The sequence below is a fragment of the Primulina eburnea genome, chromosome 14 (genome assembly GCF_022965805.1).
Source record: "Primulina eburnea isolate SZY01 chromosome 14, ASM2296580v1, whole genome shotgun sequence".
NCBI classification, from domain to species: Eukaryota; Viridiplantae; Streptophyta; class Magnoliopsida; order Lamiales; family Gesneriaceae; genus Primulina; species Primulina eburnea.
The window spans coordinates 26,995,756-27,011,324 of NC_133114.1; the positions used below are offsets into that span (position 1 = coordinate 26,995,756).

At 31.1% G+C, this 15,569-nt stretch overlaps 1 protein-coding gene across 2 annotated transcripts; it reads left to right on the forward strand.

The window, feature by feature from the left end:
- The first annotated feature begins 3,659 nt into the window (after positions 1 to 3,659).
- On the forward strand, positions 3,660 to 8,191 carry LOC140812109 (agamous-like MADS-box protein MADS3). Of its 2 annotated transcripts, none has more exons than XM_073170306.1 (8): positions 3,660 to 4,049; positions 6,089 to 6,167; positions 6,329 to 6,390; positions 6,613 to 6,712; positions 7,169 to 7,210; positions 7,574 to 7,630; positions 7,725 to 7,870; positions 7,947 to 8,191. In XM_073170306.1, the coding sequence occupies exons 1-8, from the start codon at positions 3,868 to 3,870 to the stop codon at positions 8,035 to 8,037; spliced, it is 759 nt and encodes a 252-aa protein (XP_073026407.1). In that variant the 5' UTR covers positions 3,660 to 3,867; the 3' UTR covers positions 8,038 to 8,191. The 2 variants fall into 2 exon arrangements, with proteins under 2 accessions (XP_073026407.1, XP_073026406.1); XM_073170305.1 differs by having other exon boundaries at positions 3,668 to 4,049; positions 7,568 to 7,630.
- The last annotated feature ends 7,378 nt before the right edge of the window (positions 8,192 to 15,569 follow it).

Below are 15,569 nucleotides of genomic sequence, written 5' to 3' on the forward strand. Positions count from 1 at the left end.
TTTTTTTAGAAAATATAGTACTTTATAATTTTAAAGGGGTATTGTTGTAATTTTAAAAAATTCATCATGACATCGAGTTTAATCTAATGCTTCAAACTTAATAATATAGTATAGATAATACAATTTACTCAATTCCATTTAATTAATAATCTACATCAGATCACTTTAATACTCTAAAATTATATTGATATTCTCAGTAATCCATCTTCACAATTATTTTATTTCATCATGTATCTGTTGACAAATTTATAAAAAAAATTACACATTATATTTATGTTTAAATAATTTTATACATTAAATTGAATTAATTTCAATAATTTATTAAATCTATTTAAATAATTAATTTTACTTTATATTAATTCAAATAATAAAACTGTCTGAAAACGCAACTATTTACACTTGATTGTTTCTTTATTATTCTAATAATCTTATTGTTTATTCAGAGAATAAGTGCTTAAAGTTGAGTCTGAATTCAGTTGATTTGTATTTTCACTTTCATAACTACAAGTAGTCAAAATTAATTAAGGCTTAATACAATTGATTCATATTTTCTCATTCATCGGATTATTGACGAGACACTAGAGAGAAGTTTGTAATATCCAACTCATGTCAGCAAAATACAGCTGAGTTGTATTTTCACACCATCGGATTATTGACGAGACGCTAGGAGATACTTTAATAAAATCTTGAAATTGTGGGAAATTATAACTAGAAAATGACTAAGAGGGTCAATCTGCGGCAATTCAAAATCTCAGATAAACTCGAATTTCACCCATAATCAGCCAAATGTTCGGAAAGAAACATCATGTACAATCTTTCCTAATCGAACTTTTCATAGGTGGGTCACCCGTTCTGCCCATAATTGGGTCATTTGTAAACTTCACGCTCCAGATGTTCATTCAAGAGCGTGAGGGGGTGTGTGTTAGTTGTCTCACATCGATTGGATAAAATACCTGTGAGTTGTATATATGGTACGTCTTGAACAATCCTCCTTTGAGCTAGTTTTTGGGGTTGAATTAGGTCCAAATTCCAATCTTAACAAACTTCTCAGCTTTATTATGTTACGATAGATAAGATTTCTACTTTGGATATCTACAACATAAATTGCACACGTTTTCGTTTACATTTTCGGTTCGAAAAGGGTGGGGTTTTTCAAGTAGATTCATGAGATATATAGGTTTACTGAATGATTAATGCAATCAACCAAAACATAATAAAACAGCCAAGTATTTGAAGTTTAAATCATCAAACATTCTTGGTTCTTATCCAAATTCCAAATGAATGTAAGCATCCACAATTTGAGCCTATTTTCACATGGGGGCAGGCCAATTCTCGAATATTTCTTAAACCACCCTTTTCTTTTTCTTGTTTGACAGTCACATGTAGTACTAATTCTATCATTCAATCACTTCAGCTAGTTTACTATTCAGGAGTGAGGAAACGGCAGTCTTGGTATTGGACATAATGAAAAAGCAAACAAAAATTATTTTATATCTTAGATATGATTAATGACCATTGGACACCAACATTTATCGAAAGCACCATTTATAAGCATCAGTCTTTACACAAGAACATAGGAGTAAAGAAATTTACTTATAAAAAAGGAGATTGGTTTCGTAATTTATATTCTTTTTGTCAGGTTAATTATCCGTCAATTCACGGTCTTAGTATACCGAATTGCAATTTTTTTTTCTATTTTAGTACTTTTCCACTAGAATGATGACATGGAACCAAAACACTGATATGGTGCCAGATATAACTAACGTGTTCAGTGTCATATCAATATTCCAATAAAAAAACTAAAATATTATATATATATAAATTACAAGTTAGTGGACTAAAATCTTTAATTGATTGATAACATGATGAAAAATGGAAAATGTAAAATTTACGATATAAATTTTTTTTATACTTTTTAAAAAATGAAATTTACTTATGATCACACAATATTGTTGCTTGTTCCTACATTTTACATTTTTCCTCAAAAAAGGAAAAACTGCATTATTTGCGATTATTTACGATTTTGGTCAATAATGTTGTCCAATTTCAGTAGTAGTCATACACCTTTCAATTTTTTGCATTTTTTTTATCAGAAGTGTTGGTGTGACACTGCACAAATCAGCATCATGTTTGAGCCATAGGTGCGGCATATGTGTCACAGTATCGTCACATCGGAAAAATGAATAAAATTTCCAAAATAATGAAGATAATAGATTCAGACTGAAATTTGACAACATAGAATAACAAAATCTCAAAAAAAAACAAACAAACATACAAACTAATATTGCAGTTTTCCGAAAAAAATATCAATTAAAAATTCCTATTTACAATAGCTCACACAATAATAACTTTTAGTCCATAATCCCTTTATAATGCTACTGGTAATTGGATTAAAAGATGAAAGATAACAAAGCTAAAATTGTTCTCCACTTGTTAACAACCTATTGGACACGTAAATATCACCCGAAAGGATTTAAGCTAGGGATACAGGAATAAATATCACCACTTTTGGAATACATAACAAAGAGATATGGAGTTTAAAAGAGAATGATATATAGAAGCTTTAAACAAAAAACATTGGAGTTCTACTTCTTCAAAAGTTACATATGTGCCTTGTATAGATGAGAATCAGAACAACTTTTCCGAGAATATATAGTTGAATTTTCAAACCACCATTCTTTACACATTTTCAAGATTAGACTAAATAAAATATACGGTGGCTAGATATGAAATTGATCGATTAACATTCACATACCGTTCCATTAATGATAATGCGACTGATCACAAGTAGCTGGAAAAAACCGTCTCGTAAAATCTTATGGCCGGCGGGTTGGGACTTGATAATGAAGGTGCCGGCCATGACTAGAGCAATGTCCTCTCATATAGTTTTACGTTCTACAGGTTGTGACTCGTCTGTCAGTGATATTAATAGATTTCTATCAAGTTCGATCTCAACATTCTATACCTCAGAAATCGTAAGAGGACCTTAATTTCTCTAGGTTCAAGTGTTTTGGTCCAAAAAATGACTCACTTGCCATTCAATCTTGACATGTTGAACCACCATGTAACACTGGGTTCAAATCAAATTTTCAACACATTGGACATGATTATATTATATAACTGAGACTTAATTATTATCCTTAACACATATAGCCCTCAAGTAGAGCTTGTACACAGATCAAACTTCGCGTTATATTACTGTAATTAAATTTGTAAAATGTGGTTCTAATGCGGCGAATTAAAGATGATATAATGGCAAGAGGACGAGTGAACCACTAGGAATCTCGTGTTTTCTTACGTTTCATTTTTCGCCAATCATTTATTTTCAGTATTTAGAATTAGGGCTCTAGTCTTAACACCTAGGATTTTGAATAGTTTTCTGTAATTAGAATTAGGGCTGTAATCTTAATCTTAAAGCATAGTGTACGTATAACATATTAAATTGTACGTGCAGAGACTATTGATTCCTCAAAACTTAATGTTATCTTCTCATGTCCAAAAAATACTGTCACACGAGAAAAGGCGAGTCTTTAATTTTAGTTTTAATTTTTTACAGAAGAAATGAAAAGATAGTGTGTGCAGAGGTAAAGTTTTCAGCTTACATAATCAGCACATATTGCTAAAAGGAAAAAAGAAAAAGGGGGTGAAGAAAGAGAGGAATTATTAGATTACCATTTTCTTGCAAGAGAAAAATCCAAGAACTAAGCGTTCTACATTCACAAAGAGAAGGAATTTCAGTACCCTTTACTTTAATATATACTCACCCCACCTCCATTAATTCCCCTCAAATTCCTTTCACCACACACACATATATATACACACAGGCACGCGTTTACACTCACACTACACACTCACTACGTGAAAAAAATGGGTAGAGGGAGAGTGGAGTTAAAGAGGATAGAGAACAAGATCAACAGACAGGTTACATTTTCTAAGAGAAGAAATGGACTGTTGAAGAAAGCTTATGAACTCTCCGTACTTTGTGATGCTGAGGTTGCCCTTATCATCTTCTCTAGCAGGGGAAAGCTTTATGAATTTAGTAGCACTAGGTAATATATATACATACAAAATATTTACATATTTAAGCATACATCTATAAAACAGATCTATCTCACTTGAGTACTCCATGATTCCATGTGTGCACATAAATATCAATTCGTATTTTTACATGTTATGTATGTTTAACCTTAGTTTTCTGGTATGTTTTTTGTTCTTTTGGTTGTATGAACTTTCTGAAACACATCTAAAAACCACAAAGCTGGCAAATTTTCAAGTAGAAACTTCTTAGAATTTATGGGGACACGATGAAGAAGGATAAAAGAATTTTTATAGTTTTCTAGCTTCAAAAAAAACATCAGGATTCATATATATGTATATTTTTTATGGCTCAAAGATGGATGCTTTTTCCTACAACTCTCCCAATGAGGGGTCGACACGTTTCACGGATTTACTGGGAATCCCAGTGACGAGGTTTATTGTGAATTGTAAGGTGACCGTTTAGTTTCACTGTTGATCAATTGCTTATCTTTTCGGACCTCTGTGCAAGATCTAGGGTTTCTCTCTCCTTTTCATGCTCTCTTTCTCTCTCTCTTCAACTTTTTTTCTCGTCTTTAATTGAATGCTTCAGAATTTTAGTGGGAGAGAGACATAGAGTACCCAAGAAATTAAGCACTGTTGTTTACACCCTTTGGAGAAAATTAAAGCTTCAGATTTTGTCTTCTTTCTTGCTATTTGCACCGATCCTTATATTCTCAGTGGTTAATTGCTTCACTGGTTTCAGCCATTCCATCATGATCCCACCATGTACACACGATATATATTTATATATACATACAAAAAAATTTGGTGACACGCGAATGTTCGTGATTCATGAGGAAAAATACCGTGTTTATAAAAGACGCGCCTGTTTCAAGAAAAGACTGAAATATGTGAGGCTTATGTGTTTGTGAAGGCCATGATGCATATTTTGGTAAAAATCTTTGTTGTGGGAAAGAAGGTAAATTTATTATTGTTCTTTTGGGTTCTGTGGATTTTAGGATTTGAAGCATGAATTTGTTTCTGATTACGCATTTTGGTGAAAGAAATCTTTGGGGATGTACTGTGTGTGGAAATTCTTCATTAACTGCTGACTGCTGTCCACCAAGATTATCTTCTTTTCATTTCTTTATTTTCCTCGAAATTTTGGTGAAGTCTTTTCATCTTTAACTCGACTAGAAAAATCTCTAGTTTCCAATTTTCTGGTTTCTGATTTGTTTGTCAGCGTAGATTTTTTTCCTTCTTTTGCTTAGTCACCTAGTAAAAATTAATTAAGACTTTTAAAAGAAAAGGACACGCTAATTTTAGATTTTTTTTAATTTTTACTAAATAAAATTTCACTTGTTTTTTCCCCTCTAACAAGATATATTATTATTTTCTATTTTCCAGATTTTAAGAAAAAGATTCAGATTTCAGATCCAGGAAAGTTGTGATTTATGTTACTGGCGTAATGTCCCTGAAAACCTGATTTCTTACTGAAAGATGATGCACTCACCTTTCTTTTTCCTAGCTTTTATTACTTAATCTATGTTAACGAAATATAATATTTATATTAGGTCCATCCGTTTGGAAAATATTGAATCATAATGGCCTCGTATTTTTATAATATTCCTTAAAAAAATTCACAATTTGGGTTCACAAAAAACAATTGGAACTTAACCTCATCCCTAATGATCCGTTTAGATTAAAACTCTCTTTCTCCTGCAAGTCTAATTTGAAATTTAGTATTATAAGTTCGATCCAAATAATTAAGAACAATAAATTCATTGGATTTTAACATTGTCATAGTTAATTTCTGAATAATGTTGCTCTTTTTATATTTTTATAATTTATTATTATTTGATTCTAAGACAATGTATCACCCACTAGTTAACCGATGATCTCTGTTAAAAATGTGCAAACCATCTTAAACATCTCAACCTTAATTTAATCTTCATATCTGTTATTTCGATATATTCGCGGCCCTCGCTCATTCAACTTAACTAATCTTATTTTATCAACTATATAATTTATAATGTACATAATTTCTTCTTGATTTGTATTTTTTTGGCAGTATGACCACCACCCTTGAGCGCTACCAGCGTTGCTGCTTTACTCCTCATGATAACAGTGTTGATCAAACTGAAACACAGGTTAATTTGATCATTTAAGACAATCTAATTAATTTCAACTACCATAATTTAATTTGAACAAGATTTAATTTTATAAGTCCTATACACACACATACACACACACTCTTTGTAACTTAATCCATAAAGTTGAGATTATTTATTTATTTTCGGTGTCTACTAAGAGCTGGTATCAAGAAGTCGCAAAATTGAAGGCCAAGTATGAATCTCTTCAACGGACTCAAAGGTCATTGCCAATATTCTCTAAATTACGATGAGTTTCACTATATATAGGTTACACAAGATAAAGATTAAAAAAAAAGAAACTACCTATATTGTTCTTTCTATGTGTGGTCAATTAAAATTGAGAGTTAGTAATCCTAGCTAAGTATCATTGAATAGATGGATGGAATTATTTTAGACTGCTGATTCATGAATGAAATTTTTTGATATAAATGATTGATTATAGGCATTTGCTTGGAGAAGATCTTGGACCTCTGAGTGTGAAAGAACTGCAGAATCTTGAGAAGCAACTTGAAGGAGCTCTTTCTCAAGCCAGACAAAGGAAGGTACTATATTTACTGAAGTGTGTTTGTATAGTATATGATTTTCTGCACACATACATAGATGTGAAAATTTTCCTAATTTGTCTTCGATAAGTGTAGTGCGAAAACAATTGTTTTAGTCGATATACGCTACGCTATACCTGGAGAAGTATTCCCTATGAAACGTTAGATCTTCGATGCATTGAAAATATATGTATGTCATAAATAAAATTCATTTGAACTCATTTGTTACGGTGTTTGTCACATGGGAAGTACCACTTCCGGTCATATCGCAAGGCAAAATAGGAAGATTATTTTAGCAAAAGTTTTATACCTCAAAAATACTTTATGTTCAGGATGTGAATTGTTTCAGTTTCCTTATACTTACTTCTAAATGCATCTTTCTTATGTTGTTCTCAGTAAGACAATGTGTCAAATTTATAATGGAGTTCCTTTCTCCTGTTTTCTTAACCATTCCAGACACAGATCATGATGGAGCAAATGGAAGAGCTTCGCAGAAAGGTATATCCTCTTTCTTCCCTAAGATCTTTCTTCGTGGTATGTCATTAATGTTTCCTAAATCGGTTGAATTTGCTAGAAATGAATGAAACTTTGGAATGTAAGAAGTGGCACTTAAATTTCAATGATACTGACGTTAAATGGATCATCTGTTTTTTTTCATGAATCGATCCTCTCGTGTTGGTTCATGCCTTGTACTATATAACATTAGGGGACCTAAATTTAGTGGGAAAAGCTATCATTTTCTTTTTTAAAAGACATAAGATCAATAAATACGTAATGAATGATCGCCTACTTTTTGAAAGGTTTTACGTATGTATTTCACTCATTCATTCAAGTATTACATAAAACATTTGCCAGGAGCAGCAGCTTGGAGACATGAACAAACAACTAAAGATCAAGGTTTCACTAGAAATGTCATCGGTATTTATATTTACAACTCTATTGCTTTAAGACAAAATTTGTGTAAATATTTACAACTAGTCAATCCAGGGATTGATGATATTACAATGTGCAGTTTGAAGCAGAAGGACAGCAAGCTAGTCTAAGAACCCTTCCTTTCCCTTGGAACGCTGGTACATCGGCTGAAACCAATAACTACATCGTCCAACAGGCTTCCCATCCTATTGACATCGAACAAGAAGTACCTGTGCTGGAAATAGGGTATGTTTCAATATTTCTATATAGATATTAGCCCTTTTTTTTTCCTTTCCTACTATTTTTTTTTTCCTTTTCATAGGTATCATCACTACAATCTTGGAGAATTAGGATCATCTGTTCCAAGAAGCACTGGTGTTGAAAGTAATTTCATCCAAGGGTGGACACTTTAAGTTTCGCGTGTTTATAATTATCCGTCCCATTAGACTAATTAAAAGGACTTGTACTTTGGGGATATTTGAATCTCTATATGTGCTTTTAAAATGTAAGAATGATTGCATGAGATATGTCTTGGTGATATTAATGTATTTACGAATGGTCATGAGATCAGTTTTCCAAATTACAAAGTGAACAAGAACAAAATTTTCGAGGAAAATGAGTCAAAAGCAGCTTAAGTACAGGCATAACTATGCAAGACATGCTTCTATATCAGCTGCAAGAAGCTATTTCAATAATTTATCTTTTCCTTGGAAACCTTGCATTATCTTCTGTCAAAAGGTTGCATTTAATAATGCATCAGCCACAGTATTTCGATCACGGGTATTTTAATATTGTTTAAAATTGTTATTTTCTAATATATAATTTAATTATTTGACTTAATTATTTTAATTTTGTACTTTAAAATAATTAATCTCAATTTTTACCAAATAAAAATGTAATTAGCATAGGATCATTACAACTATACTCATCAAAGACTAAAACTTGATATTGTACGTTTGCGAGCGAAAAACACTCAACATCATGCTCCAACAAAGAAATCCTGTAAAAGTGACCCATACAACAATAAATGGCTGTTGTGACACTTTTTTGTAGACACTTTTAATTAAATGTTGTTACAAATACTTAATAATTACACTTGTAAAAATTAATAATGTGTAAAATAAAAAAAATCATATTAGATTAGTTATCATGACATTTTTAATTGATGTCATTTTTTATATGGAGGGAAACAATTATTTTTCTCACGTCGTAAAAAATCATTAAAAAACTAAAAATTGTCACTATAAATAAGTGTGGGAATATTTGGATTGGATAAATATTGGAGGAGGGAAAATAATTGTTTCTCTCCATATAAAAAATTATATCAATTAAAAATGTCAGGATAACTAATCTAATATGTTTTTTTATTCCCACATTTATTTTATCTATTTTTTTCTCCTCCTATATTTATCCAACCCAAATATTCCCACATTTGTTATTGTCACTATAAATAACATACACAATACTTTTAGTTGTCATTATAAATGATTTTAACTGACATATAAATTTGTCATTATTACTATAATAACAAGACATGTATAAATGTATTTAAAACATGAGTTTTCTAACATTTAAAATTGTCATTATATGAATAATTAGTAATACATATGAAGTTATCATTAACATCTTATAATGACATTAAAAAATGTCAGGAAGTTTAAGACGACATTGGAATAGAGGTTATTTATTGGAGGTGTCACTAAAACTTAAATGTCACTAAATATTGAATATGATGACATTTATTCATGTCACCATAAGCATTTATTCTTGTAGTGGACTAATATTTAGGAATTCGATTTCTCATAATAACACTCTCTCAAGCGGGTCTGAGCAATATAGTTTGTCCAGTGTGATTTGCAGGTCATTGTGTTAACCGGAAATTTACACAGTTGCACACGTCGTTAAAAAAAAAAAAAAAAGAGTCTAACAGTGCAACATAAGACAAGCTATTACATCAAGACTAATTTTTAACTAATTAGAAAATCAAAATCGAGCTCCCACTTAGACATTAAAGGGTAGCCCACAAAAATAAAGCCAAAAAAGTTAAAGCCACCGAAGATTTAATCTAATCTCGTTCAAAATTCTGAGAACTAGACCTACCAAATCAGGACTTTATTCTTCTCCTATAAATACCAAGTTTCATTCATTGTTTATTCATTTATATATTCACTCTCTCTGAACACACAAAGTATTCTCTCAGGTTTTTATTATCTGATTTGAGCGTCAGAGGGGCTACGCCGAAATAACCTTCTGGTCCTCTTGTTTGTGCTTCCAGATTTCGAGGGTCTGATCCGAGCTCCCCAAGAGAAAATCCAACCTCCCAGCTACTAGGGATGTTCATCGGTCGGTTCGGTTCGGTTTTCGATTTTTTATTTCGATTTTTTCGGTTTCCGGTTTTAAAAATATATAATCCGAATCCGAACCATTTTTCTTCGGTTCGGTTCGGTTTTCTACCAAAACGGTTCGGTTATTTCGGTCGGTTATTTCGGTTTTGGTATAATTATTTAAATTAATAATATAAATATATTGTAAAATATAATATGTTAACTTTCTATATGTTTTCTTAGTAAAATATTTAAATATAAGATCTAAATAATTAAACAAACAACAATCAACTAAAAATTGTTCAAAATGGTTTTTCATTCACTAAATATCATATCAAAATATATAATATAAATAAAAATATTAAAAAATTATTAATTTAATGAAATTTCGGTTTTTTCGGTTTTGACATATATAATCTAAAACCGAACCAAATAAACTTCGGTTTTAACATTTATATCCGAATTAAAAAATTCGGCTTTCGGTTCGGTTCGGTGTTCGGTTTTTTCGGTTGGATTTTGGTTTTTTCGGTTTTATCCGAAATTTGAACATCCCTACCAGCTACTATCGCAATTCTCAACAACATCAATTTCCGCCGTCTGTGGAAAATACTGTGCAAAGACATAGACATATAGGGATGAAGAGGAAGAAGAACAAGCCCTAGAGGTGATCAAGGAAGAGGTATGACGAATCTTAGTCTGGATCAACTAGCCCAGTTGATTAATAGATATGTCGAAGAGTCCCTCTGTCGAAATCAAGCTTCGCCGCCGCCGCCGCCTCCTCCACCTCCCCTGGACATCTAGAAGCAATATGGGAGGAAATCGGGAAGCTAGACAGACTAGTAGGAGGCCAACCTCCTCCACTGTATAGAGAGAGCTCGCTCTCTCCAGAAATACTGAATGAGGACCTCCCAGCTACCATCGCAGTTCTCAACAACATCAGAATGATAGACTTCACATCGACATCTCGAGATCATGCAACACTCCATCATTTGGTATATCAGCGCATCTTGCCTAACATTGCATGATCCAAATCTCATGAGATGCATGACCTCTTTGGGTATTTCATAATGATGTCACAAAAAGTGTACACCCTTCCTATTTCATGTACCCATAACAATGCTTACAAATTTGGAGCCAAATTACAATGTACTTAATTGGGCATATTAATGTTTGAGTAGGGATTTTATTTTTATTTTTTGGTATTGATATGGACCTTTAGCTTTAGGGATTCCATCTCATATTTGAGATAAAAGACACAAAATTGGGTGTGTTGGGATGCAACCAAAGTCCCACATTGGAAGATCTAAAAAAAGATCATAGGTTAATAAAGATGGAATGATATCTCCATTGATATGAGGCCTTTTGGGTTGTTTCAAAAGTAAAACCATGAGGACTTAAAACCCAAAGTGGACAATATCATACCAGTGTGGAGATATCCGAATTTCATTGGTCCTAACAAGTGGTATAGTTGAACTCTACTTTCTATAATGGGAACAACTATACCGTGAAAAAAGTGACCCGGAGTAATTTCTACCGTCTATTAATCAAAACAACAGATAAGTTTCGTATAATTGTTTTTAAAGTTTTTCCTCGGCACAACACATGATCTATATGTAATCTACGACCCTATTACATGCAAGAGCAGTGGATGAACCCTCTCCTCAAACGTTCCTGTGAATCTAAATCTAAAAAAATAGCAATAAATACAATCCATACTACGGTTTTCCAAATAAAATGCCATGATATCTCTGTGATTTATAACAGCACGTTTCAATAATTTTGATCAGAAGCTTCACAGTTCACCTTATCATTAAGAACTGATTTTATAAAACTATTCCCGCAAATTAATCAATGAATTGATTAGTTTAAAATTATTTCACACCTTTAAATCCAAGAAAACTACAAGATTTAATCTATATGTATGTACATGGTGACGAAGACATTTACGCTGTTTTTGCATATGAATGCGCTCAAAACGGAAATTTGGTTGGATTCTTTGATTTATACGTACCTTTTTTCAAGTTTCGAATGAAGTAAAAAGCGACAAGATTGACGAGAATGGTAAAAAATGTCGGTGACAAATTTGGAAAAGAAGCCAGGAGGAGATATAAGACTAGAAACTGAAGAAGCAAATCACACACACATATATATATATATATTGGGTGAGTGACATCGCATCGGTGCCCACATAAATGTGCACGATAGATGTGCATCATATCAAAACTATATATATATATATATATATATATATATATATATATATATATATATATATATATATATATATATATATATAGTTTTGATATGATGCACATCTATATATATATATATATATTTATTTATTTATCAAACATTTCTTTAATATACTGGAACATGGTGTATTGAATCTTCTATTTCAAACAATCGTCCATGTATCATGTATATCAAACCAAATAGTTAAAAAAAAAAAAGCATAGTTCAATTAATTATGATTTCATATAAATTAAAATAAAACGGAGATTCTATTTAAAAATGTCAAAGAACTAAAAAGAAACCATTGAACAATTCCCTAAATAATAATATAATATAATTTTTTTTCACGTGTCTTTTCATTTGGTAACCTTTATTTTCACGTTAATGAAATGATGGGAAGTGTAAAGATAGAGAATAGCATCAAAATTTCAAATTCGGGTATTCTTCATGTATACCAAATTTGAATATTTATTAGAAATTTGACTGCTTTGATTATTTAATTAATATACATGGTTGTGACCACCATTAATAGTCACATAAAAACTTCACAAAACACTTCAATACCATTACAGATCATACTTATTAATGACAATTAATTTTCTTTGGTCAAGCATCCTGGACCTCGATCACCTACTGTGCACAGCATCTTGCTGTGCATACACTGAATTTTTTTTATTTTTTTTTCAATTTTTTACCTCTCTTTTCCTACTTGGTTTTCCTCCATTTTTTTCTCTCTTAAGCCAAAAAAATATTAATTCTTATATGATAAAATTCATTTTATAATATTTATTCTTATTCAATGTAGGCACAATTTGATCATGCTCATCATTCTCTTGAAGCCGTGGATTTCAATGGAGATATATCCAATAATGCTCTTGAGTAATTTTTTATTTCAAGAATAACCGATTAACATTGTTAGTTGAAATAAAGTTTCAAAATGTATGAATTATTTATTTTTTATGGAAATGTATTGTTGAATTTTAGTTTTGATATTGCATGATGGAGATGTTCTAAATTTTAATTTAAGCATTAACATGTTAATAGTTTTATATTGTTAAAAATTTTGTTCATTAGAAAAAAAGTTAATAATACTCATAAAATTCGAAAAAAATGATATGGTTTTTCACATGTAAAAATTTAATATATTGATTTTTAATTGCAAAATTATTAATTTTAAATAAAAGAATTAAAATATTTATATTATTTCATAAACAATTGTCTGCTAATGTTTGTGGAAGATGGAAAAAATAGAGGAAAATTGAAAGAAAACAAAAGAGAAAAAGAGATGGAAAAAAGTGAAAAAAAAAAAGAAAAATTTAAAAAAATTCAATTTGTGCACAGCACACAGCAAGATGCTGTACAATAGGTGATCCGGGTTCCAAGCATCCTAGTTGAATGTTTGTTATCCATATTATAAATATAGAATAATTATTATATAGATTGAAGCAAACTTATACAATGTTTTGTTTAAGAAACTATAATTATTTTAAATTGTTTTATTAAAATGAGAAATTAATTATAAAATAAATTTGATATTGTGTATAAAGACCGACAGAAATGTATATATAAAATGAGGAAAATGAGTACGAAGTTACAGTCAGTCAGAATCTAAGAGATCAAAAGTAACCAATCAGAGCTCGAAACGCGTCAGCAGTCATAATAATACCATAATAATGTGTGGCCTACTTGGCTACTTTTCTTTACTATTTTGCTTTGTTTTTAATTTCTCTGCACAGTAGGACATATTGCAGTATCTTATTGCCCCCATTCTTCGTTAGACAGTGTGTATATATATTTATCATATCATTCAAAATTATTTAGTTAGTTAGGCTATACAATTAAATGTATGAAATATCAACTATATAAAGATTTCTTAAAGATTTATAAAATAATTCTCCAACTCTCAAATTCTGAATTTACTATGAATAATCATTCAAAAAAACTCAAGCAATTCAAAGTCTCAGAAAAACTAGCACACACTTAAAATTTTATAAAGTACATAACATCATTTGTGCTATTCTTATTCACATTCTTTCATTGTTCCAACTACCTGTAAAGTGTGTAGCATTTGTACTCTATGGAAAGAGTATTTCCCATAATTAAATCTCATAAAATGTTGAGTTATAGTACTTGGAGTTTAAGTAGGTAAGAGTAAGACCTGTTGAATAGGTTTGTACAAGTGTGTACCAATCAATGTCTTCTAGTGATACTTTGTGAAAACTATAAGAAAGAGAGACGTAGAAGGATTTTGTCCTTTAGACTTCTAGAAAGAAGTCTTGTATCTTGTTGTCTTCTATTTCTTTTAGTATCACTAAAGTGTTGTGAACTGATTCCGCACTTTTCAAAGTAGTCTGCTGCACTTTCAAAGATCGAGACTAGCTTCTGATTTCTTAAAACATTTCAGAAGCACACTAAACCAAAAGATCATAGTCAGCAGAGATGTTAATTTTAAGAAAGATTTTATTTCTTTAAAGGTTCACACTGTTGAAATAAAATCTATTGGAGATTTAGATGGGACAAAATGCAATAAAATTAAGGTGGATGGAGCTAACTAGAACATAATCATATGATCAAAATGAATGCTTGAGAGATAATGATATGGTTGGACATAGATACACAAGTCTCATCAAATCTACAGAATTATAAATTAGCAAGACAGAGAAAAAATGATCATAAAACCTCCTCAAAAGTTTGGGCATGCGAATTGCATGTCATATGCATATCTCTGTTGCATCTCAAACTGAAGATGAACCAGTAAACCTTCAAGAAGCTATGAGGTCACGAACAAAGGATAAATGGCATGGAGCCATGACATATGATATGGACTCCCTTAGAAAGAATAATACATGGACACTAGTTCTGAAGCCTAAAAATCGAAATCTAGTTGGATCCAAATGGATTTGTAAAAGGAAACAAGGAATACCAGAGGTGTTGAGGAACCAAGGTACAAAGCAAAGTGACCATTTCTCTCATGATGAAGGGATAGATTTCCATGAAGCATTTTAACCTATATTCAAGCATAGGTCAATCAGATATGTCTTAGCATCGGTAGCAAAGGAAAATATCGAACTTGAACAACTTGATGTTAATACAACTTTCCTCCATGAGGATCTTGATGAAAGGATTTATATACAACAAAATCATATGTTTGAGAACAAATATGATCCAGAACTAGTATGCTTGCTAAATAAATCTCTTTATGGCTTAAAGTAGGCTCCCAGGCAATGGTTCATGATATCACATGAGTTCACTAGAATTAATTAGGATCAGTGTGTATATCATAAGGAGCTAAGCACTAGGAAATTCATATACTTACTCTTATATGATGATAACATGCTCGTTTCATGTCAATGAATGGAAGAGATAAAGTCCTGGAGGCTGAATTAAGT